At 46.0% G+C, this 26,847-nt stretch overlaps 1 protein-coding gene across 3 annotated transcripts in view; it reads right to left on the bottom strand.

The window, feature by feature from the left end:
- ALDH22A1 (aldehyde dehydrogenase 22A1) overlaps nucleotides 1-24,242 on the bottom strand; it is a 72,339-nt gene extending 48,097 nt beyond the window's left edge. For all 3 annotated transcript variants that reach the window (XM_086821720.1, XM_086821721.1, XM_086821722.1), the window contains exons 1-6: nucleotides 23,918-24,242; nucleotides 23,726-23,769; nucleotides 5,883-5,981; nucleotides 5,679-5,806; nucleotides 5,270-5,392; nucleotides 4,978-5,131 (exon numbers count right to left, since the gene is read on the bottom strand). In XM_086821720.1, the coding sequence (XP_086677846.1) occupies nucleotides 4,978-5,131; nucleotides 5,270-5,392; nucleotides 5,679-5,806; nucleotides 5,883-5,981; nucleotides 23,726-23,769; nucleotides 23,918-24,029 (660 nt within the window). In that variant the 5' untranslated portion in view covers nucleotides 24,030-24,242. The remainder of the gene's footprint in view (nucleotides 1-4,977; nucleotides 5,132-5,269; nucleotides 5,393-5,678; nucleotides 5,807-5,882; nucleotides 5,982-23,725; nucleotides 23,770-23,917) is intronic.
- Between the last annotated feature and the right edge of the window lie 2,605 nt (nucleotides 24,243-26,847).

The raw sequence follows: 26,847 nt of genomic DNA, 5'->3' as shown, positions 1-26,847 counted from the left end.
GAGGGCGAAGCGCGGAGACGGAGGGTCCTACAAGAACCAAGCTGCACGAAAACAAGGGGAAGCGCGGAGCGGGGAGGGAAAGACCGAAAGCGAGGGGGGGAGGGGCGGATGACAGAGGAGAGAAAAAGGGGGGGGGGGGGGGAGGCGAGGGGAAGCGGGCAGGGAGCGGGAGCGGGAGCGGGAAGGGCGCGAAGGGGGGGAAGGGCGCGAAGGGGGGGGGGGGGGGCGAAAAGGGGGAGAAGGGCGCGAAAGGGGGGCGGGGGTAGGCGGGTAGGCAGGCGCGAAGGGGGGGCGAGGGGCGCGAAAGGAAGAGGGGGAAGACGGAGGGTGGGACGTGGAGGGGGGGAGGGCGCGAGCAGGCGGGGACGAAGGAGAGGGCGAAGGGAGAGGGAGAAGGCGGGGGCGAGGGCGCGGGCGAAGGCGAAGGCAGGCAGGCGGGGGGCGAGGGCGAGGGCGCGGGCGAAGGCAGGCAGGCGGGGGGCGAGGGACGAAGGCGATGGCGAGGGCGAGGGCGAGGGCGAGGGCGAGGGCGAGGGCGAGGGGGGGGGGGGGGGAGAGCTTCAGCGAGCGTTTAACTATTTTGTGGCCAACGAGAAAGGTTTTTTTTCTTCCCTACTCCAGCTATTTTGACCCTGTTGAGGAAGACCAGAACCGTTACCCAATTACTCTCAGATTCCCAGGTCTTCCTCGCGCATATTGGCCTATGCTAGAGGCCATCAGGTCCGCCTTTGGGCTGGTTCTTCAAGTGCCACCCCTCCACGCTTTGCCGACATCTTCTGCCCAGGTGGTCACTGCCTCCGGCAGATGCTGTCCCTAGGGTCATGGTTCTTGCCCGTGACTGTGAGCTCTTTGAGGACTATGTTTTGCTTCCGGGCCCTAGTGGTCTTTTGAAGCAACGTATGGAGATTGTAGGTAAACCCGATCAGTGCCGGGTTTGTCACCAACAGGGTCACTTTGCTCGAGATTGCCCTCGGGCTCGAGGTCGCAGGAGGCCTCGCAAGCGTGCTTCTCAAGCGCCACCTCCATTGGATCCTTCCCGTCCTACAGTCCGCCAGGTGTGGCGAGCTGTCTCTCACGCCCGGCCCCCTGGTGCGATTGATGGGAAGACCTCCTCGGATCTTGTACCTCAGATAGATGATGTTTCGGGCAGAGGGATGTATCAGCTCATGCTTCTTTGCAGGGAGATGATATATTGGATCAAGATGAATTTGTTGAGTCCTCTCTACTTGGAGGGGGCAATATGCAGAATGTTCAGCGCAGTGGGGATCATGTATTGCAGGATTTTCAGCATGATGCCTTAGCCCTTGATGCCCCGTAGGGCGCACAGGTTTCTCGTACATATGCAGGTACTATGCACGGCCTCGGACAAGGGAATGTCAGTGGACTTTGCCCCGTGGATTATCCCGTCCTCCAACATTATGAGAGGCGTCCTCAGGCTGCCCATCGTCTTCTTAGAGCGGGGGTCAAACCCTCTTCTCTTCCATGAGAATCGTCTCATGGAATGTTCAGGGCCATGGAGGGCTTCCCACCAGTGGTAGGAAGCGCATTTTGAATGACCAGCTTCACCCTGCTGTTACAGGAGGGTCTATGGATATACTTTTGTTGCACGAACACAAATTGGATAGATCTCAGTGTGGCAAAACTGGTAAGATGCTTTCTGGCCACACCTTCTGGTCCTCGGCTGTTGGGACTAGAGGGGGTGTTTGCATTTCAGTGGCACCATCTGTTATGCCTCATGTTATTGGGCACGGTGTTATCATCCCTGCTAGAGCACAGTGGATCTTGATCATGCATGAGGGTCAGAAATTGGGAATCTTGAATATCTATGCACCTAATGTGAGAGGTGAAAGAGTGGCCTTTTGGATTACAAATGTCATTCCCCAAGTTGATCATTGGATAGTGGGACGAGACTTCAATATGGTTGAGCAACCTTCTGACAAGAAGGGTGGACACGAAGGGGGTTTACACCCTTTGGAGCCAGCCTCATGGGAGAGGTTCACGCTCTCTTTCTTTGGCAGGGATTGCTGGACTGAGGATGACTTCCAGAAGGCCAAACTCCTTATCTTTCTCTTGGCATAACCGCAGGAGCGGGAATGAGAGCATCTTTGCACGTTTGGACAGAGTTTATGTGGATGATTGATCCCTGGACAGAGGAGGCACCATTGCTATTATGCTAGCACCACCAAATCCGATCATTGCCCCGTCGTTTTGTGTCTCAGGGAGCCTGGGGCTCACTCGGCCTATCCCTGTGTCCATATCCCCCACTCTCTTTATCTAGATGCTGACATCTCCCTTCAGATCAGAGAGATCTGGAGATCTTGTGATGGTCCTGATCCTCGTTCATAATATTGCGCTAGCTCTTGAGAGGACCAGCCATCATTATCATAGCGCTGCCTTGTCCAAGAAGAAGGAGGCTCTGGACAAGGAGAGAGCTATTAGGCGTAGGATTGCTGCTCTTCAGAGGGAACATGAAAAGCATCCACATACGTCTTGGATTACAGACCTCTTGACCAGAGGTGCCCTCTCCTCCGAGAGATGTGGCACGGCAAAAAGTTTGGGAGTGTATGCCCAGGCTCATTACAGATGCTATAAGTTCTTCCCTAGATGCCCCTTTCTCGAAGGATGAATTCCTTCACGCACTACATGCTCTTTCCAGTGGTTCATGCCCAGGGGATGATGGTCTTTCTCCCGCCTTCTTTATCCTTTTTTGGGATCATATTGGAGATGCTATCATTGTTGCCCTTCAAGAAATGTGGTTGTCGGGTATGATGCCGCCATTCCTCACGGAGGGGCTGATTCACCTTATCCCCAAGAGTGGGGACAAGACTGACATCAAACAATGGAGGCCCATTACTCTCCTTGGATCTGCATATAAGATCTTAGCTAAAGCCTTGAGTATAAGGTTGCAACCGATTCTCCAAAGGACTATCCATGATACACAAAATGGGTTCCTCCAAGAAAGGAGTATATTTGATAACATCTTTTCTTTATGGAAAGCTGTCAAGAAGGCAAAGTCTAGTCAGCAACCTCTTGCCATTCTTTTGCTTGATTTTGAAAAAGCTTATGACAGAGTGGATTGGGATTTTTTGGAGGGCACTATGGCACATATGGGGTTTTCCCAAAACTGGATCAGAGGGGTGTCCTGCTTATACAGGGAGGCTCATAGCACTGTTTTAGCTTGTGGGGGGGGCGGCGAGTGTTTTCAGATTTCCCGTTCGGTGAGGCAGGGTTGTCCCCTCGCCCCCTTACTGTACCTCATTGTAGCTGAGGCTATGAGCAGGTTTCTTCGGGCTGCCCCTGGTGCTGTGTAAGAGGGATGCTATCATTTCTTTTGGTTCTATCATTTGACACAATCTGGGCCTCAGCTGAGGTTCGAGGGGACTGACAAGAGCTTGGCCATTCTGGTTAGGCAAGGAGTTGCTCGGCATTGTTGTCTTCAGGATTTGCCACTTTCACACTTTGTCCCTCCGGCACAAAGGTTAGACAGTTCTTGGGAGATTATTGCAAGCATCTCAGCCTGGAATATCTGGAAGGCTAGATGCACTGAGGCCATTGAGGGTACTCCCGTTCTTGTTTCTCAGTGTCTTTGCAGGATTTGGAGTGATATTATTCACACCATTATGGCTACCTGGGCCAGAATCCAGGGATGAGGGCTGCGGAGAGGAAGCGCGCCCAGTTTTTGAGAGAGTGGGACATTGGTATCTTTTTCACATCCTCTCATTCGTGACCCTATTGGCAGCACAGGGCTCCTGATTGGTTGAGATCTCCACCTTGCTTGGTGTGAAATCTCCATTTTGTAAAATTTTTCATACTTAATAGAAGTCTCCTTTCTAGAAAAAAAAAAGAAGCTTTGTTCAGGATCGGAGCTTTCTAGACAACATCTTCACCTTCTGGGAGGCGACAACTTGAATGCGGCAACAAGACTTCATAGTGCTAAGTTCTCATTCAGTGGGCCAATGGAGACAAATTTCCCCTCACCCGCTCGGTCCGGCAAGGCTTCCCTCTGACACCTTATCTTTTCTTATTCATCACCGAGGCGATGAGCAATTTTCTCTCAGCTCAAGAGATGGGACTCATGGTGTAACTATTTGGCCCTCCGAGCTCTTTTCACATGATGGAACTCATGCTCGGACACTTGGATAGGTTGATGGACACATGGGAACAAGGTTCCTTAGCTTGGCAAAGGAAAAAAAAAGCACCAGTCTTGGTCAAAAAGCAAGAAAAAGTAAAAAGTCAAACTATGTTGACCGAGAGCTGAGGGCACCATTGGAAAGAGGACATCAAACTAGATCAAAAAGCTAAAAGCCGCTTTTCCAAAAAGCAACTCCAGAGCCAAAAAGCAAGGCCCTAAAGTTGTAAAAGCACAAATCAAGAACTTTGGCTATTATTAATAAAATTTAAATGAGAAGTGGTCTTCACTTACCTCGAGCAAGCCCTCTCCACCCAGAGGCAGCTGGCACTTTGTCGATCCAAGGGATTACACAGCCTCAGGTACAGCCACAAGCTGTTCTTGCACACGTGTATTGAATGAAAGTCTCAGAAAGTCTACGTGGGATGCTCAAAATCAACACCCTTTGTTGTCTTCAATGTCATATAAACTCTATGGAAGGCTCTTTTGCCACAAGGTTGGGTTTGGCTGACAAGTTTGGTGTTTTTGGTGGACAGCTACAGGACATTTTATCTTCCTAATCAAGGTGTGCAGATTAATTAGCCATAGTCTATGGTTTGACAGTGCAGCAAATGCAAATGTAGAATGCTGTAGTCTAGAGGCTAATGTTAATTACACCACTCATACATGCTCATAACATGCAAAGGTGGTCAGCTCAGCACCCCCCCCCTTTCTTCCCAAAAAAAAAGACAGGATAGCTTATATTCTGAAAAAGCAAATGGCATTCAACTGTGGGACGCACATTACAATCAACTCTATGAGGTCGCACTTCGAATGCTAGCGAACAGAAAGTCAGATTAACAGGTTACCTTTATGACAACAGCATTTCCTGCAAAAACAGCCGAAAGCATAGGGTTGAAAATGTTGTGGAAGGGATAATTCCAAGGTACGATAGCACCAATGACACCCAATGGATGATATTCAACCCTTGCTGTCTTATGTAGCATGGCACGACCAGTAGACCTATGTGGAAACAGCCACACAGAGAATCATCAAGTTCAAAATGCATCACTGGCTACCCCTCATCCCACACTTCATATATTCACACACACACACACACACTCTTTTTTTGCATTTACTAAGATGAACAACCTTTCTTACCTGTACTCTGGCTTAAGCCAACGCTCTCCCTCATCCAGCAACCAATGGATCTTCTCACAAGTAGTCATTATTTCCCCAAGTACAGCATCAACAAGTGTCTTCCCTGAATCTCTAGATGAAACCCTACAGTTCAAAAAACAGTCAGTGAGAAATGTTGTAAGACACAAGCGTTACAATATGCCTAATAATCCAATCATTGCAGTTTTAAAGAAGCCCTCATCAATTGTTGCCTTTACGTGGAAAAGGCACCTTTCAGTCAAGCTGTGCAGGCTATGAATGTATGCACACACACATGCACACACATACGCACAAACACGCACGCACGCACACCTGAAAATGCACATAGGGTGTGCATGGGTGTATGTGGGTGAGGGGGCTGTGATGCAGAAAAAGCTTTCTGTGGACTCACTGGCAGATGAGCCCCTGATTTTCAAGAATATACTTCAACAGAACCCGCAAAAACCTGCGTCGTTGTTTATAATTGCTCCTTGCCCACATGCTCTGTGCCATCCTTGCCTGCTTAACATGCTCTCTAACCTTCAAAACAAAGCATGATTAGAATTTAGCACATGTAAAAGATCAGTCTTGCACTTACTATTGAGCAAGCCCTTACTTCATCTTTGTTCACAGTTTGAAGAAAGCCCAGGTATTTCATAGTGGCTGGGTCATAGCAATTTACTCTATCTCCATGCCCTACCCCCTTTCGAGGAACCTGATGCACAACCATACAAAAACGAAGGTATCATCGGCAAGGTTGAAATCTTGACACCTTGACATATAGCAAGTTACAACAAAGCATGCTGCAAACAAAGTAGAAAACTACACATTAATCAGGTGTGAGAATGTTCGTGCGGGTGTGATCATTGGAGGTGGATGCACAAGTTTCAGTTCACGCTTAGATGACCATAGCCGCCAGAAGCTAACCAAAGTTACAAAACTAATGGCATCTGCCCACCCGTATGCTCCAGCAAGGAGCGTTGATGGCGATGTGGGTAGACTCTCTTCAACGATGACTTGCACATACAAGGGTGCATTACAGCAATGAAGGTAGATCTAAACTGAATGCTCAATATGAAATGAGGACTGTGGAACTAGTCTATATATCATATCGAGGGTTAGTCATATCGTAGGTCAGCCAATGTCGGCCACCTTACGACTGATCCAAATGAACCCAACTAACTACATCATCCAACTGAAACCATATTAGACTACAACTGAGACCTAGAGTCACAGCACAGCTTCCAGCCCTATTTGAGGTCATTTGGCCCCAAATGCGCCCCACAACCCAAGGACAAGGTGTCCAAGAAGATCTCCTTCTACCCACGAGTGCAGAAAATCAGCCCGCACTAACATGCATACTACCTAGCATGGTGCCAAGTTTACATAACTTGTTTCCTAAGCATCAGGCCACACATGGCCAACATCCAATGTCTAAACTAGGGACTAGCAGGTGCCCAAGTGCTCAACACAACGACTACTACTCATACAAAGGGCCTTTCAAAATAAAGCAACCCGTCACCCGCATAGTGACATTGACAAGAGTGGAGCATTAATTTCCAACAGTTACAGCCAAAGCAGATTGTGTTTCACAAGAAGCATAAGCTTGTAGGTGGCAAACTTCAGAGACGCTATCTTGTGAAGTTTAAAATTTATTTACATATGGATGCTAGGTGGATGGATGAGGTATACTTCTAGCAGTATCTACAGCTCCTAGAAGCATATTTGGAAGCTTTTCAATTGCGGTCAAATGTTTAGAAGCCAGGGGGTTGACCTAGGAACGTAATGTCTACGCTCGAGATGACCGCCAGCTACAAGCTAAATGAAAGAGAGATTGTCCAATATATTTTGTGCATTGCATGGCATACCTACATGCCTAGAAATGTTCTCAAATGAACTGTTTTATTGCCTGCAAGATCTGTATGTGTAGTTAACAGGTAGGTGACACCCTTGCATGAACTGTTTTACTTACCTGTAGAATCTGTAGTGTAGTTTACGGGCAGGTGACACCTTCGCATGAATCGTGCACATGAATCTTTATTCTGACCTTGCTTGTGGGCTATAGAAAGGTGGTAGTATGACTCTAAACTCTTTATTTATTCATACAAGAGTTATGGCTTATTTTGTGTTTTGCATCTCGAGCTTCATTGATGGATTAGGCGGGGCTGGTCTCACACTGGCAGGCATATTGATCCCCATACTACTTTAAGCAAATGACATCGTCCTCCTCTCAAACTCAGCCAAAGGGCTTCAGAGACAGTTGAATGCCTTACATGACTTTTGCACTCAGCGGGACCTCTCTGTTAACCTTGGTAAAACCAAGGTAATGGTCTTCAATACCTCTCGCCCCTTCACATCCAGATTGAGCTTCACATATAGAGGGGATCTTGTGGAGATTGTCTCATCCTATGTCTACCTTGGTGTCTGTCACTTTCAGTGGCCCACGCTTTACCATGGTTCCCGCAGCACATGCCAGAGTGACGCGGGGATATGCAGCCTTGAGCTTACTTGAGCAGCAGTGCTTCCAAGCACATTTCCAGGAGCCCAAGACGAAGGGCTAGCTTTTTGACACCCTCGTCACACCAGCCTTGATGTATGGCGCAGCCTTGTGGGGGCCAGATTTATCCAATGAGGATTGGCAGCGAGTTGAGAGGCCCCAGGTCATGATGTTCTCCCGTATGATCCGGAGCAAACCATCAGTACCACACCAGATTATCCAAGCAGAGGTTGCTGCAGCCCCGATGGTAGTGGATGCACTCTTCCAGACAATCACATACCTCCATCGCATCAGTCACATGGATCCCCACAGGTACCCGAGGCTTGCCCTGGGGCCCTCCAGACAGCTAGCACTTGAGGGCCACTCTGGAGTATGGTATGCACTAGTTTCCACTTGGTTCTCAGTATATGGGCTCTGCATGGACCGCCTACCCCCCCTTCAGTACAGTTTGGATACCCCTTTTCTCCGGCTGTCTCACGAGGATACCAACCGGGTTATCCGGTTAGATCTTCTCAGCCTCTACACACATTGCACATGGATCACACCTCCGGAGCTCCCCACGAAGATGCACTTCTACAGAGATCACTTCCTCACACTCACTGAGGATGGATTCATCCAGTAGCCAGGCTACTTGAGTGTTCACATGTCCCATGCCATGCAGATTGCGATTGGCCAGATACGGGTTTCATCCCACCGCCTCAGAGTGGAGACTGGTAGAGCTAGCGCATCTTCAGAACCGGGAAGCTCATACGGAGACCCAAAGAGGAGAGGATCTGCCGACTATGCGACACAGAGGTTGAGACGGAGGAGCATTACATATGCCGCTGCCCAGTATACTATGAGATCCACGGGAGGTTTCACTGTCTATTTCATGAGGGATTCGGTCCACTCTCCAGGATCACTGACTTCCAGGACCAACGTTGCTTGGGCCTCTTCCTGCTTGAGCTCCACAGACACAGGGACACCTTCTTGAGAGAGCCTCGGCCCCAGCCACCCCGCCCCCTCCCTCGCCAGCCAACCATCACCAGTTTCTTCCGGACCCAAGAGGTGGAGGACACCGACATAGTGGATCTTGTGGACCCTCCACGACCTACCTCGCCCGGGAGGAGTTACCTTGGACCAAGCCTTTGCACTCCCTCCCCCCCATTGGCCATGATCACCTCATCAGCTCCAGATCCAGGACATGCTCCACCGCCATCGAGCTACCTTTCCACGTGACATAGCTGAGGGAGACCTCTCGGCCATACTCATTAGCCCCATGCTTGATATTTTGGAGCGTGGTATACCATCTACTCAGAGCTAATGTTGCTCTCATGTTTCTATGTTTTAGTATTCCATGATGAGTTTCCATGGACAGTTTTGTATCACCCCAGTGAGATAGCTATGTTTATGTTTTCTTTCTGTTTTATTTTCCATTCCATGATGAGATATGCCATGGACATTATTGTATCACTTTGGTCTCATAGGCCCATTGGGGTTTTAGTAGACGCTTAATATATCTTTCTTACTTTCTATTTTCTGCACATCTATTTTCAATTTTGTGTGTTATTCTCGTCGTGAAACATGTGCTGATTTCTAAGCATTGAAGTTACCGATCTCCCCCCAAGCTTCCGCATGTCACAGTAAGGTGGCGGAGAAGTTGATGATGATGATGCTTCTTGCCCTTCACAAAGTTAATCTCCACCACGTTGTTGTTATGACTTACAAAGAGGGTACAAGCTTCTATTACACTTGAAGGGGGTCCCTGCTTTTCGCCATGCTTTGCTTTTGTCTTTTCTCTTTTAAATATTTTAATAATAATCAAAATATGGCCAAAGTTCTTGATTTATGTTTTTGTAGCTTCAGGGCCTTGCTTTTTGGCCCTGGAGCTGCTTTTTGAAAAAGTGACTTTTAGCTTTTTGATCCAGCTCAGTGTCCTCTTTCCAATGTTGCCCTCAGCTATTGCTCAACACAGTTTGACTTTTTGTTTTTTCTTGCTTTTTGACCAAAACTGGTGCTTTTTCCTGTGCCGGCTTTATGAACCTTGTTCCCATGTGTGTCAAGTCTCCATGGATCTCCTCGTAGAACGCTCCTAGAACACGACTCGAAACCTGCAACACAAAGCCAAACAACGAAAAGGGAGTGCAGGCCTAACTCACCACCCAACCATGACAACCGTGGGCAAAACCCACAAGTCTTGGCTGCCCCCACCGAGCCATGACCGAGCTAACTAGCAAGACGCACCAACCAATCTCTACCCCATGACGTCCCATACTGCCACGGAGCTACCCTTGCGGGCCTCGAGACTGCTACCAGCCTCGGTTGCATGAAGCAAGTGCACGTCTACACTAGATCCAGGATCCTGACAACACAGCTCTCGCAAAGACTCGCGATATTCTATGACCAACGGGCTGACCTTGGCCACCCTTTTATAGGCTCTTGGCCGGTCACCGAGCGTCCACACTTGGACACCCGCCTATGAGTCTATCCCTAGCCCAGCTCGCCAATCAGCCTGTCTACCTCCAAGCTTCCCCAAGCCTCGAAGCTAGTCTTGTGTGCGTGTTGCAGACGGTAGATACACTCTGTGCACATGACATACTCCCCTTCCTCTAAGAGCTCACTCCTGAGCTCAGTAAAAACCCAGGGTAGTCCCTCTAAAGGGTAGTCAATGTCTCCCATGTAACGTCCTCCTCAACACGATCCTTCCACTTGATCTTGTATTCTGTGAGTAGCGTATGCCGCAATTGTCTTTCACGAAATCTAGAATCTTTTCCGGTTCGAGTGGCACAAATGTCATATCCTCGACATCTATGATTTCTTGAGGAGTAACTAACGGATCTGTTCCAACCAGTACTTCCTTAAGTCTACTGACATGAAATATGGGATGAACTTTCACATGAGAAGGCAAATCCAATTCATATGCAACTGAACCAATCCAGCGTATAACTCGAAATGGTCCGCAGTATCTAGGGATAATTTCGAAGATCGACCTATCCATAAAGTCTCGAAGTCTTACGGAACTCGCAAATACACCATCGTTCCTTCACAGAATTCTCTCGATGAACGATGTCTTTTAGAATAAACTGTCTCTGTCTTGAGCGCTTCTAATAGATTCCTTTGCAACTTGTAACATTTCTTGCATGTCTTGCAAAAAGTACACACTACATCATACTACTGAAGTCCTAAAAATCCCACAGTAACAGGTAATCTAGGTTAAAGTCCGTACATAAGCATAAAAGGACTAAAATCTATACTCGTATGCTTAGTACTATGTCTTTTGGAGACATATGCACGACACATATCCTCCAAAGTCTGATTCACCCTTTCAGTCTAGCCATCAGATTGAGAGTGATCTAAGGAACTCAGATTCAAAGCTATTTCCAACTTCTCAAAAACAAGTCTCCAAAAGTCACTTGTAAACTTAGAGTCCCTATCACTGACTATGTTCTTGTGTAAACCGTACACTCTAAACAAGTGCTCGATAAACTGACTTGCTAATTGCGTAGTTGTAACAGTCTTCTGTGTAGGCAAAAACCTACCGATTTTTGTCAAGCGGTCCACCACAACTCAAATAGAATCATAGCCTTGACGTGTGTCAGAATACCCAGCGGAGATGATGACAAAATCTCGAAACACGAGCAAGCACAATGCAGAAAATAGACAGCACAAGAGAAGGAGAGAGAGAGGCGTGTAACTCTGCTCTATATACACAAGGAAAATCCCGAATACAATACAAATGTGTATATGGCCCCAACACTGCAGTCGGCCTGCTCTAGGACAGCCGACGGGCGCATGAACTCCACGGCCAGCACCTACACCCAATCGGCTAGGTGTGTATTGTCGGCCAGCATGGAAACAAGTCCACGACCTGTGCAAGGCAGTCGGCTACCTCCACTCAACCCCTTTCTAGAATGCATAGTCTGAGTCAACAGTGTTCATTGATATAGAGAATATTTGCCTCTTCCTTGTCCTTGAGGGGACCTTCAACTTCTCTTCATCAACCTTCTTTTGAAAGCAGTCCTTAATCATATGGCCTTTCTTCTTGCAATAGAAGCAAGGTTTGGGCCCTTTCTTCTTCTTCTTCTCTTCTTTGGACAGCATGGCAGATTCTTTAGCAGGTACTTCCACACTTGAGGATTCAATACCATATGATGAAACTCCCAGTCGAGCTTCCTCCATCACTGAATGTGATGCTACACTAGCAAGGGTAAAATTGGGTCGATTGGTAATGACTCCAACCACATTATCAAATTTTGAGTGCATTGAGGAAAGTAACACAAAGACAACTTCTTCTTCTGTAATAATTACTCCAGCCCCTGAAAGTTAATTCATGAGACTTCTGGTATTGCTTAAATGGGTTGCAACTAATATTGCATAAATGGGTTGTAGCTGTGTCCTTATTCCCCATATCAAGCCTATAGAGTCTCTTCCTTGACCAAAGTCTTGAAGGAGCATTAGTTTGACCAAAGATGCCCTTTAGGCTAGTCCAAGTCTCATTGGTTGAGGTGGCACTTGCTACCTGTGGTATATATGTATCATCTAACCCCTTAATAAGGAAAGCTAAAGCCTTCATATCAAGTGCTTCCCAAACTTTTAGTGCCTCAGCATCCCTAGAGGGTTTTTTATAATTCCCTTTAGTTACGGCCCAATAATCCTTTTCCACCTTGGCCATTTACATCTTTATGGACCATGTGTGGTATTTAGCACCATCAAATCTATCACCTTTCTCAAAATAGTCCTTACCCATCGCTAGAGCAAATAAAGAACAAGATAAATCAAGCAAACTTAGCTATAGAGAACTACATGGAAGACTAATACAAGACAAATATTAAAAGAGTTTTAAAAGTTGAGATAGAGACATTCATAACCTCTCACCACATCCATAAAGGTCCATATTGGAAGCCAAAAAATCTCCAAGGCCTTGCGCTAAGGCAACCTCATAGTACTAAGACTTGTCTTCTGCATTTGTCTCCTTGTCTAACTCTCGCTTAGGTTCCTCCTCAATTGATTGCTCTTGTTCTGTATTTTGACTCTGCTTCACTTCTTTAGGTTGTCTCACCCAAAGTCTATCATTGTGTCTGGTCCTCCTTCTGACCGTTTGCTTCACTCTAGGAGTCTGCTTCCTTCTTTTAGATGTGACCTCCTGTGTGTCTAGAGCTTCAAAGTATTCCTTCTCCACTTGTGCTTGGATTATATTTGGAAACCCAAAAGACGAGTCTAAAGATACTTCAACTATACCTTGTGTTAGCATATTCATCCCCATATTCTGCCCATGTATTGTGTCCATATTTGATCCCTTTTATGGCCCTTGGTTGTGGGTTGGCCACCCCTATTTTTTCCCCATTTTTTTGGTATTTTTCCAATCGGCCATATTATTTGTCTAGTCGGCCAGGTCTTGTGCTCCAGTCGGCCAGCCCTTCATGACCTATATATAGGTGGGCTAGCCTCTTCACTTTTGTCATAGCTTGGTCATCTTTTGTATCCCTCACTTATGAGACCTTTATGTCTCTTGCTCAGGATTGCTTTCATTGCAGTATATTCAGAATAGTTGCTTCATATCTCTCTCTCTTGCACTTCTCAGATCAACACACTCTAGTGCTCATCTTGCTTCCGCTCTGTGCACTCTTTCATGGTATCAGAGCTCCTGCTTCTGAGTTCTCTCTGCTGCCCCAGATTTTGCCCTATCTGCAGCCCCTTCACCTCTGCATTTTTTTTCTCAGATTTGCAGCCCTCTGGTTGCTGCGTTTTCTGGACAGTTGCTGCTCGCTTTGCCTTCACTTGGGCTTCATCACTTTCAGCCTGAAGGTACTTTTTCATCAGCGTTTTTCTCTACTAGGAGTGTGGAACTGGTCGGCCTGTATTTTCAAGTTTGCAGCCCCTTGTTTGGCTGCGTTTTCCTCTCCAGTGGACATTACCTATTGTAGAGGGGGTCTTGTGGTGATTCTGGCTTTGGTGGCAACCTTGGTACCTGTGGTGGACACTTCTTCTTGTGAGATTGTGCGGTTTTTTTTCTTGAGGAGAGCCCAAGCTACAATCCTAGTTGATGCCTTTCCCTCTTGCACCCTCTTACAGCATATTCCCAGGCCCTGTGTGGCTGCCTTTTCTCTCTATCAAATCTGCATTTTTTGCTTCCCTCTTCTGGTGGCCTCAAGGTTGGAGGTACGATCGACAAAAGCTTCTGCGTTTTTTGCTACAGGAGGATTTTCGAGTGCTGTCCACCCTCTTAGGGCTACGTTTGGGTGGGAGGAAGAGACCTACATCAGCGTTTTCTGATTTGGACAGTTTTTTATCTTATGAGGTTTGGTCCTATTGGTTGGATCAATGATGACAGCTTCAGATTTGGCTCCCGTACCACTTGTTATTTCCTAGATGAGGCAGACAAGTTGGATGGTGGTAACTTTCAATCATGGAAGTTGCAGGTTACTTCTATTCTTAGGGAGTATGGTTTGATGGAGCTTCTCTCATACAAGAATCGGTGCTTGCAGACCCTTGTCTCTGCGGAGGATGTGTGTCGGTGGAGGAAGACTGACGGACAGATCTATGGCTCTCTCCTCCTGAATTGTCAAGATTCAGTTCTTTGACACTTCATCTATGCTCCTAATGATGCTGCTCACTGCATCTGAGGAGACCTTTATGTCTCTTGCTCGGGATTGCTTTCATTGCAATATATTCAGCATGGTTGCTTCATATGGCTGACTTCATTACACGGGGAGGCGGAGATGGAGTTGATTTAGCAGGTACCTCAGTACATATTATGCTCTATGCTGATGATATTGTATTAGTGTCTGAGTCCCCAGGTGGTCTACAGCAGCATCTACATGCACTCCATGATTTCTGCACACAGAGGGGTCTTACTGTGAACCTTGGGAAAACCAAGGTTATGGTCTTTCATCCATCGAGACAGGGTAGGAGTCAGCTGACATTCACTCTCGCCGGATGCCAGGTGGAGGTGGTGACATCGTACGTGTACCTAGGGGTTACCTTCTCTGCAGCAGCCACATGCTTTACCATGGGTTCAGCAGCCAGAGCTAGATTGACACGGGGATATGCACCATTGGCTATGCTAGAGAGACAGTGCCACCAGGCGCATTTTCAGGAGCCCCGGACGAAGGAGTGGCTATTTGACACATTAGTCACACCGGCATTGATGTATGGAGCAGCAGTATGGGCGCCAGGCCTTGCTACCCATTGGTGGACACAGATAGAGAGACCACAGGCCCTCATGATGGCACGCATGATACGCAGCAAACCGTCAGTACCTCATGACATTATCCGAGCAGAGTTTGATGCGCCTCCTATGATGGTAGAGGCCATATTTCAGACTATATGCCTGCTAGACAGATTCAGAGAGATGCCACAGGACAGATTATCATACAGAGCTTTTCAGGCATCTAGACAGTTGGCTGAGGCAGGAGACAGAGGATCATGGTATGCACAGGTCACACATTGGTTCTCACAGCATGGCCTAGACATGGATCATCTACCACCATTCCAGTATGACAGGGATGCACCACATATCCGTCTCTCTCATAGTGAGAGGAACAGAGTATTGAGACAGGATCTATGGCAGCTCTATACACGAGAGACATGGATATCACCTACACAGCCTCTTCCACCGAAGATGCTATACTACAGAGATCACTTCATGAGTATCACTGATGATGGATTTATAGAGAGGCCTAGATACATGGAGGGCTTTTTACCACACGGCTCCCGAGTGGCTATTGGTCAGCTCAGAGTTTCATCACACCGATTGGAGATTGAGACTGGCAGAGCAGCACGGATCCCCCGAGAGGAGAGGGTATGCAGATTGTGCAGAGAGGAGGTGGAGAGTGAGGAGCATTATGTATGCAGATGCAGAGCATATACAGCCATCAGAGAGAGATATCCTATTTTATTCAGAGAGCCACATTCCCTACGCCAGATCTTTGAGGCAGCAGACCAGCGCATACTGGGGAGATACATTCTAGACATACAGCGCCACAGAGAGACATTATTACAGGCTCAGACAGCTCCAGAGGGGGGGCGACAGACACAGGCTTAGAGCCCGCAGGAGACAGAGGACACCTGGCTTTCGGACACCACGCCTATACCAGAGAGAGATGACAAAGATCAGAGCTCAGTTTCACAGAGAGGGTGCGGAGCGACTGGCTCGCTTCAGAGCACACCCAGGCATGTTCTTCAGGGAGCTGTGGACACCCCCTTCACTGATGTATACCATTTTATACCCCCAGTATGGTACAGGATGGAGCTAGCTAGGTTGCATATCATGATTGCATACTCCATGCATATAGCTTTGCATTCTCCTAGTAGTAGAGCTCCATCCCCTCCACACCCAGATTCAGCTTTTTTTTATTTAGTGCTTTTTCATTTTGTTGGGATGACAGAGGATACCCCATACAGGTACTCCGATTTGTCTCATAGGCCGAGTTCGGTCTTTTGGAAGACGTTAATAAAATCTTTCTTTCTTTCTTTCTTTCTCTCTCTTGCACTTCTCATAGTTGCTTCATATCTCTCTCTCTCTTGCACTTCTCATATTAGCACACTCTAATGCTCATCTTGCTTCCGCTCTATGCACTCTTTCACCTTGTACCCTGGATTCTTTAGTATTTGATGAAATTTCAATGGTGCTCATTTCATCATACCCAATGAGTTATTAAGACAAGTGACTTACTCCTTTTACACACAATATTGAGTGATAAAAAACACAATGAAAACATGCCCAATTTGACCTTCATGTGAATACCCTATTTATGTGGTAGTTGACTTTCACCAAAATAGGCTGTGGAAGCTGCACCTACCACCTTTTTAACTAGCTTTTTTCAGTTATGGTCTGCGAATCGATTGAAAGCTCATGACCCTGATGTGCCTTACTTAGCAAATTAGCTTGCTGAGATGTGAATAACCACCACCAGCCAGCTGCAATGCTATCATCACAAGCACCCGTCCACAATTAGCGCTAGAAACCACCAGCTAGCTCTGATGTGATTATCATGATCAGCCTTCCTCGATTACTTGCCAGTTGTCTCACTACAAACAGTTAGTGCTAAGCATAGAAGCATCTCCCCATGCGAGCCATTACTTGTGATTAGAAGCACACCATCAGCATCGGCTCAGCAAAGCACGCCATCAGTATCATAGAAGTAGCTCTATCGAGCCATTAGCGCAATTGCTACCAGCAGCGCCTTTTGGCAACCCCTTTTTATCAAAGTTGCAGAGAATCCAGCAAGTGTTGCAACCTCTCTTTTTTTTTCTTTTTTCTTTTTTAATCCAGACATTGTATCAGATCCACCATGATGTAACTTTTTGGTCTCATAGGTCATTATGGCCTTTTGAAGACATTAATATAACATTTCATTTCATTTAACAGAGCAGTAGAGAATCTCTCTCTCTCTCTCATTTCATTTCATTTCTCTCTCTCTCATGTAGAGGATCTCTCTTTCTCTCTCTCTTGAATGTAGAGAATCTCTTAGTGCAGCAGAAAATCTCTCTTGAATGCCTCACATAGATACAAACACCTTTAGCTATTATCTCATGCATACACAATATAGTAGCAATGCTATTAAATCAGTCTCAACCTTTCCTTAATTACTAGTAATGTTGCAAAAAATAGAGATTTAGCATATATTAAGAAATAAAATACTCCCTCTTTTTCTCAACTTCTAAAACAGCAGAAGCTTAGAAAAATATTACCCCTCTTAATGATACAATCCACATAGGATTTGAGAGTTAAACAACATAGAATACCCTCTTAATGGTATTACTTAATGAAAAGAGACTAGAGCTACATCCTCACATAAATGTTTTACTAAGAAGATAATAATGTGGATCTAAACACACAATTAGCTCCCCATAGATACTCTTCACAAAGAAGAGTATAGATTAGGATTATGGACTTCCCAGATCACAGATTCTAGAGCTCCGTAGACACAGGGAGTCCTTAGTCAGATCCAGATCAGCTGTACTTGCTCGAGGACCAGCACATAGAACTCTCACCGACTTCTTCCATACCAGCACTCCGAGGGCCGATCCGCCCATCATACCCAGACCACAGGCTAGTGCAGGAGCTCGGCCGAGAGGTGTGACACTCGACAAAGCCACTGAGTTGTGCAAAGCTCGACGCCCCAGACCCCATGGCCCTCGCCCACGGCCACGCCACCACAGGAGGATCCAGGCCATCATCTCCCATCATCGCAAGACCTTCTCGCGCCAGCTCAATTTTACCACCTTGAGCACCATGTCACAGCGGCCCATGAGGGATGTATTAGGGTGATATGAGAGCTCTCTGCTCATGTACCTAGATCAGATTTTAAAGTTATACATTTTTGTTATCTTTCTTTATTACTATTTTGTACCCAGGATGATGTACCTCATGGATATGATGTAACCTTTTGATCTCAAACGTCATTTTGGCCTTTTGAAGACGTTAATACAACTTTCTTTCTTTCTTTCTTTCCTACACAAACAAGCATCACAAAGAGCTTAACCAAAAGCTAAACATTCATCACAAAGAGCTTGACCAAGACCTAAACAACTCCTCACATAGAGAGAGTTGCTAAGAAAGATAGCTCTAATACCATGTTGGATTTTCAACATGATTCAAAGCTCACTAAGTGAACATATTAAGCAACATAATGACTCAAGGTAAACACAAGATATAGTCCACAAAAGACTAGGCACATATTGAAGGATGGTTTATGTTCTTCAAGGACCTCAAAAGGTTATATCTTTCTCTCTTGTTCCCACAATCATATGCTAAAGGAACATCACCTTTGGTTGAGCCGGTTCCTTCATAAGTGGCTATGAGGATTTGATAGACATTCCAAGATCTTAAGTGGGGAGGAATGTTCCGTGCCTAACGCTAACCTTTTCCACCAAGGTTAGGGGAGCCTGGGATTAGGAAAAGTAGGCGGATTCTTGTGGCTAAGGTTCAGATTTAATAAATCCAAAGTTATTGGCTATTTATGACTCAATTATTATTTATAGCAGCAATAAGTACTATATAAGTGAGTCTTGAGTTATTATTGATTCAGTGTGGTCTGGACCTGGAGCAAGAGGCTTACTCCTGCCATGGACATGGCAGTAAACAAGTAGTCTTGCCAAGGACCCGTGTGGGCAAGCACTGGTGGTATGGGACGCCAGGGCTAACTGGCATGGACCCAGGGGCCAGGGCTAGCTCGGGGCAGGTAACGGATGCGACCTACAATTGGGTGGTGAGTTTGCCTACACCCTTCTATGTGTTCTAATCTTGTGTGTTTAGCTTGTGTATCAAGTGATCTTATGGAAGGAGCTTCATAGGCACCTTGCCAACACCTAACATCCTGCTGTCCAAGCTGATCAAAGTTCATTGGATGCTAGGAAGGACCCATTTGTAAGGATCCAAGTTGCCTTGTTGGGCAAGCATGTGGAAGAGCTGCCGAGAACCAAGTTGACTTGTGGGCAAACCTATGGAAGAGCTGCGGAGAACCAAGTTGACTTGTGGGCATGCCTGTGAAAGAGCTATGAGTGCCTGGCATGGGGTAGGTCGCCCATTTGCAAAGGTATACCGATGACTACTCCACGTGGACTTCTAGAGTATTCCCAGCTCCATCTAGAGATTAAGTTTCTTGCTTGGTAGATCGTTGACAAGAGATCCTTGTGGATATTGGCGTCAAATATTGTCCCTACATCCACAAAGCTAGTACAAATCAATACTCCTTTTGGTATTAAAAATCACTTTGGGAAGGAGGCGCGCGCGGGGGGGGGGGGGCGCAACTTCGACCCCTAGTGCAGTGTATTGTGATCTATCTTTATAAAGCATAATCATTGTGGGTGATTGCATAGTTAATTCAATGAATAGTTAAGTGGTCCAATATTCACACTACTCAATGCCACACTCCATCATTCTTGCACAGTTTGGAGCAGCACCACTAGGGGTTGATGCACTTTTCCAAACAGTGACTTTCTTGAACCGCATCTACAACCGGGGTAGACATCAGCTCCTGAGCGTTCCTCAAGCTTGCATTGGAGTCATCTAGAAAACTTGCATTGGAGTCATCTAGAAAACTTGCAGAGTAGGGACATGACGGGGGGGGGGGGGGGGTGGTATACTAGGATTACACAGTGGTTCCTCTCACATGGGATTCATTTGACAGTCTGCCACCATTTCATTACAGTTTGGATTCTCCATTACTACCCCTCAAAACATGTAGGACTTAAACGGGCTTATTCGCTCTTACGCTTATGTCATACGGTGGGTTCACCAGAGCTTCCCACGAAGATGCATATTTCTTGACATCGTTTTCTACAGATCACAAATGATGGTTTCATTCGAAAGCCCACCTATCTTTACAAACATGTCACCTGCCATGTGGATAGCGGTAAGACAAATCCGAGTCTTGTCACACTGCTTAAGGGTAGAGACTGGGCTTGCAGACGGTATCACAAGGACGGACAGAATCTGTAGGCTCTACTGAGACAAAGGAGCACTACCTTTTCAGATGCCCAGTGTCCTATGAGATACAAGGGAGGTTCCACTACCTATTTAGAATTGGGTTTGGTTTGTCGTCCTCGGTCGTCAACTTTCGGAACAAGTGTTATTTGGGACCCTATCTGATGGAGCTACGCAGACATAGAGACCTGTCAAAGTCGTGCATGCGGAAGCTTGAATACACGCTGTGAGAGAGAGAGAGAAGTTGACGCAGAGAGAGAGAGAGAGAGAGAGGTTGGCGAACAGCGCTTGAACTATTTAGCAATGAATAGATGGAAATTACAATGGGTGGACATGGGTATATATATCCTCACAATGGAAATGGCCGACTCATGTAGCATAAGTTAAATAATAACTTATGCCCTTTGTTACAACTCGTTTCCACATGAGATACTACTTTTAAAACCCTCTCTGTAGCTCATAGTGGACATACATGAAGAAACCAAGTCGATGTAGATGCAACCATGGACACCTCAGTACTGGCCGGATACCGAATACACCTCGGAAAATGCACCAAACAACCTGTCTCCTCAAGGAATGCCATCTTGAGCTTCAGCTGCCACATAGAATAATGAATTGCAGACAACTCCACATCCATGATCCTCCATTCGTTGAACTGAGAACACACACGTCCAAAAGATCTCCTGAACATTGAACTATCGACACATGACGCCCAAAATTCTCTGACAATGAACTAGGAACTCATCCCATCCATAGTCTGCTACCAATGAACTACGAACACATCACGTCCATAGATTTGTCAAGCTGTTCCATGCCAGATGCATGTGCCTTGAACTCCGACACACGGGTCCAAATCACCAAAACGGGAGCACAGACTGCCCCTCTCTGCCACTCACATGCCTCTCTCTGGCTGAAGCACGTGGTAGCATCCATCCACCAAGCTAGAATGCTGGAGCATGTGCCAGTGTAGTCCTCGCCACACCGGCAGACGCCGTAGCATCCCTAGTAGAATCACTGTCACTGTCATCCTCGTCAGCTTTGCCTTTGCCTTTGTCATTTGTCGAGCCTTGAGCTTTAGCTTTGGATTTGCAATCCCGAGCCAAATGCCCTCGCTTTCCGCACTTATAACAACGGCTCCTAGACTTCTTACTGGATTCCGATGCAGCATGTGCCGATTCTACATCCTTCGGAACTCGAATCTTGCCTTGGGAAATGAGCACTGCTTCCTCCTCAATGAGAAAAGAGCTGAGATCATCAAATTCCAGCTTTTCCTTCGTGACTTTTAAGCGTAATGCCCTCGAGACCATCTCGTACTCCTCAGGCAACTTCGTAAGAACCAAGGCAGCTAACTGGGTACTAGTTAATGCACTATTCATAGCCGATAACTGATCATGGATAACCTTTGCCTTCATTAGAAGTGACTGCATAGAGGTCCCGGTTTCAAACTTGATGGAAAACAACTGGCCGAGAAGGGTTACTGCTCGCATTGTTGAGTCTCAATCAAACATTCCTGCAAGCTTTGACCACATTTCCTTGGCAGTCTTTAAAGTCTGAATGGCAGGGGAAATTTCCTTGGTGAGAGATTCTGCAATCGCCGACATCGCCTTCGCATTGTGAGCTTCCCAATCCACAAGAGATTTGAGAAACTCCTCCTCCTCCTGAAGACGTGTGAACCGATTGCTATCCCTTCGGGGACGTTCCTCCGAGCCATCAACAATGTCCCATAAGCCTTTTCTACTAAACCACAGCCTCATGATCAAATTCCAATGCGCATAGTTGTCGCCATTCAGTTTGTCGTCCTTGCTTGAACACGGGAGACCCATCTCATAAACTCCGTCCAAGATCTTCTCAGTCGATCCAAACCTCCTCTCTGTAGCCGACGCACTTCTCGTTCCTCCTCTTGTAATCTCGTCCCGAGTCCTCGAGCACTTTGACCTGCAAGTCTTGGCCGCGTCCTGGATTCCACTCCCGAGGCTCCACCCTTGCGTCACCGGTGCCCTCCTGGCCTGAAAACGCAGGGCTGAAATGCTACTGAGATTCACTGAACACTAACGCCAGCCAAAAAACGCAGCAGGGAAAGGGAGAGTAGCGCTGGAGGAGAGATGCGCACTTCAAAGCTCTGATACCATGTCAAAGTCGTGCATGCGGAAGCTTGAATACACGCTGTGAGAGAGAGAGAGAGAGGTTGACGCAGAGAGAGAGAGAGAGAGAGAGAGAGAGAGAGAGGTTGGCGAACAGCGCTTGAACTATTTAGCAATGAATAGATGGAAATTACAATGGGTGGACATGGGTATATATATCCTCACAATGGAAATGGCCGACTCATGTAGCATAAGTTAAATAATAACTTATGCCCTTTGTTACAACTCGTTTCCACATGAGATACTACTTTTAACAAGACCAACTAGCACAGAGGCCCATCACAAGCCCCAGATCACACACAACCACCCCTCTCCCCAGTCACCTCAATTTATGACCATCCCTTCCACTCGATTAGATACTTGTAATAGACGACATTTCAGACCGTTTAGTATGATCATCTAGAACCAGCTTGGACTCTAAGAGAACACCAGCTTCCTTCACTTGTCCTGCAATGGACGCACCTGATGGCAATCACAAGAACCCCCAGAATCAGAGGATCTCACCGGACAAACCATGCAAAGCACCATGGCAAAGCTAGAGACATCACGACCACCCCACCTTCCAAGTCACATTGAAGAAAGCACTCCAGGTGCACAGGGCTAAGAGGGTTGAGGCCCAGTGGGCCAAGGCGATCCTGCACACAGCAGCTCCAGATCCAAGAGATCCTCCGGAGACACAAAAGCCTTCACCACAGGCACTGGATCTGAGATACGGAAGGATAGGCATCAAGCTTGCTCTCATGCGCTTCTTGAAGTTCAAGCTGTCTATAAGCAAACTCTTCAACTGTGTTTGACCCCTTCTATTCATTTTTTTTTACTACATACTCAACCGCTTCATGTACAAGGCAGAACAAAACACTGCTGGATTCGTCTACAAATCTCCTCCAGGTGTAGGCCACATTATGCAGATATCACCACATAAGGATAGCCAGGCAGCTAAATGCTGCAAGAGGAAAAAAGACATGGACCAGTAGCCAAAAAACCTTGCCTACTCCTGCCATTTTGCCAAATAGTTTAGTTCTCAAGATTAGAAATCATGCGGGGGGTTATAGATCAATGCAATTATTCTCATGATGAACAAAACGTGTATATACACATGCATGTAAGTGTGCATAAAACGTACACATTATGTATGTGTGTGCTTGTAAGTATCTATGCATGTTTGAATATGTAGAAAATGTACGTGCATATAAATGTATGTGTGTGTAGAAAATGTACACATTATAGGGCAAAATGAATTGACTGCAGCCTTTTTCTTTTTCTCCAAAGTAGCCATTGCAAATGGAGATCACTGCAGCTCAATGTCATAAATGCAAACTACAAAAGTTAAAGCCAATGCTCATAGGCAGTGTAACACATTGTCATTAATCTACCAACGCAGAAGACATGGAGAGCATAACTAGTGTACTTACATAAATGGAGCTTTCTTCCTCCGGTTGATTCTCTTCCAACATCACTGCACAGCAGAAAAGAGTCAATAAGAGCCTTACAAATTCTAATGCCTCCTTCCAGCAATATCCCCACACACACACATACACGTGAGCCTGTATGTATGTATGTATGCATGCATACAGATTAGAGGAGTGGGGGCAGTGGGATCACACCGTCTGAAGTGTCCACCTCGATGGAGGGCACAATGGGCGGGATGAGCATGAACAGGAAGCGGCACAGCCCATACGCCCCGCCCAGCACCAGCGCCACCCACCAAAGGTTCATGCCTCCGGGGCGCCCAAAATGTTGCCCGGCCTGATTCCACACCAAGCAGCAGCAGGAGGAGAAGAAGAACAAGAATGCTACGCTGTGTGCCCTGCTCACTGCACTGGCAGCTGTAGATCACACATTCTCTCTCTCTCTCTCTCTCTCCTCTTGTTGCAGAACGACAAGAAGATCTTCAAAGTGCAAGTCTCCGCACGTACGGGAGATTAAAGTGTTCAAAATTTATGCTCATGGACCCAGCCTCAAAGACTGGTGTTGAGATTCCCTCTACCCTCTACACCCCTAATAAAGTGTCCAGCTCATGCCCATCCTTGCCTCGTTCATGGCTGAGAGCTCAAAGAACCATAAGAAGTGGCTAGATCACAGCCAATATGCCTCCCAAAATCTTTTTTGGGAAGCATTAATTAATTTGCCTATGGGACCTTAGAAATATCTATCACAGCCCAAGGAAAATCACTTAGGGAAATGCTTTCTAAAAAAATCTTATTGTATCTCTTTTATTTGGAAGTTTTTGACATTTGGGAGTTCGTCATGCTCTCTGTCGACTTCTACAAGCATCTCAGTAGAAAGTATCCGACCCTCTTCTGCGCTCCCTTTGCCTCTCTTTGCACCACCAACATTTAATAAATTAATGGATAAGGGTGAGGCTTTCTTTAACCTTACGAAGTTATATGCTGCACACGTGTCTGCTTGGCATGCGTTGTTTTTGTGCGCTCTTCTGCTTCTGGAAGCCTGAGAGCATGGCGTGCTTGTTCCTGCAAATACCATAAATCGTGTGCACCCCGACTTATGTTTTATTTGGTGCCGACCTCTAGTTGCATCACATGGCTTCACCGACAGCTGCATGTGTTGATGTTCTACAACGTTCGATATTTTGGTAAGGTTGTCTTTTGCATCTTTCCATTCCTGGGCAAGTATTGCATGTGTCAGATTTTCTATATCAGCTTATCCAGGGTTATCTTCTGTAACCTTCGATTCTTGGGTAGGCATGTATTTCGAACGTGCTTTTCTCCTTCGTCTCAGATTTGGTATTCGCATGTGCACATGCGTTGCGTGTCTCTGCATGATTCGCCGTCTGCACTATTTAATGACCTCTGGTCTCTGTGAGGGTATCCTATTTCCTCAACCTGTCACGTCGCCAAAGCGCAAGCCTCTTGATGATATTACTAATATCATGATGGTGGTTGACCATCGTCCATCTCCATCCTTAGAGTTTGCTCATGCCCAGCAAGGTGGTCCCTCTACCTCTGCACTCGTTTGTGATGAAGTGGTATACCATCATCATCTACTGTACCCCGTGCTCAATGTTGTACTTTTCCTCTGACAATCACCCCTCCTGAAGGCCCGTATAGTGTGCGCAGCCTCCGCGCAATCAAGAGCAAGGCACGATCATTAGTGGGTTATTGCATGAAAGATTTGCACAAAACACACTTTAAATTTTTCTTGCACAACATATCTGCTGAGGAGATTACTAGAGGCTGTCAAATATATGCCTTATATAGCCAGGCTGACTTGACGAATAAAATGTGCTTGTCACTTGTCAATCTTTTTGAAAGAGCATACATCTATATCGATAATTATATAGCCAATAAACTTGGCGCATCTTTACAAACCACTCTTTTGAAAATGATCTGTACTGGAAAGTACTACCCGGCAGCCTCATGGATTATACCAAAAACTGGTTCAGGTATGAGCAAAAACAGATCTGTGGTAGTGTGAAAAGTAATGAAACTCTCGCATCTCACTCAATGCATAGATATAGAAGAGATTTTCTTTGCAGATACTCCTCCTACCAGGTACTTTGACCCCATTAATGCAAGAAGAAACAGAAATTATGAAGAGAAGGAAAGTGACAATGTTGATGGACTCCTTGATGGACTCCAAGACAATGACAATACAGCACGGGGAAGTCAATCAAATCTAATAGTCATTGATGATGATCAAAAACCCCAATCATCGCATGACTATAGTGCATCTTATCTATATGTATGGGAGAGAGAATATAAATTCAAAAAAGCCATTGTGGATGGTGATGAATTTGTCCCTCTATCCCTTGAAATCTGCAAGTTCGTTGGTCTCACATAAGAAGAAGCGTGTTTTATTTAGTATCATGCTTTCCTTCTCCACAAGTTTAATTACTCCGCCTCTGTTTGTAAGCTTTCATAGTAAATAACATGTGTCATTATTACATATTTCTTAGCTTGTTATTTTTAAAATTGAAGCATGAATGTTTGTACACATATGATTTGTATTTAATTTACAATTTCTTTGCTTTTACAATGTGTAGATTTATATACGCTTCACATTTTTTATTCTCCGGATGTAGAATTGGCAAAACCTTCAACCTTATTATTTCTTATATTCTTTTCTGTTATATTTCATCGTTAAAATTTTTTTTCGTGTGGGTGCATATTCACTCTTTGCATATTAATTTGTGTGCCTACAAAAGTCCTCAAATCTAAATGTTCACTCCTTTCAATGCATGAAATTCCTTATGGAGCCTAAGGCATAGGGGAATGGGCGCTTGATAGATGTGTGCATAGCCACAAATAGTTTGTTCACATCTAGAGACACCATCTTATCTTGAAGGATGCATCTAGTGAAACACATCCGTGTGTATGGTTTTTCTAGAGACATATGATGACAGGTGGCTTCAATAGTGCCCCATGTCCTATCTACATATACTATTTGCCATGCGTATCTCAATTCATTGTGGCCATGAAGTTTAGATTCATGGCCTTGTGAGTTGTAAATTTACCTAGGTGTGATCACCTCAACTTTGAAATCCCATGAAACAATGAATATTTTATGGCCAGCA

Source organism: Cibotium barometz, chromosome 27 (genome assembly GCF_041138505.1).
Source record: "Cibotium barometz isolate CiBa-2024 chromosome 27, ASM4113850v1, whole genome shotgun sequence".
Classification (NCBI taxonomy): Eukaryota; Viridiplantae; Streptophyta; class Polypodiopsida; order Cyatheales; family Cibotiaceae; genus Cibotium; species Cibotium barometz.
Note: the sequence above shows the minus strand (reverse complement) of the source record. Positions and strands in the feature narration are given on the sequence as shown.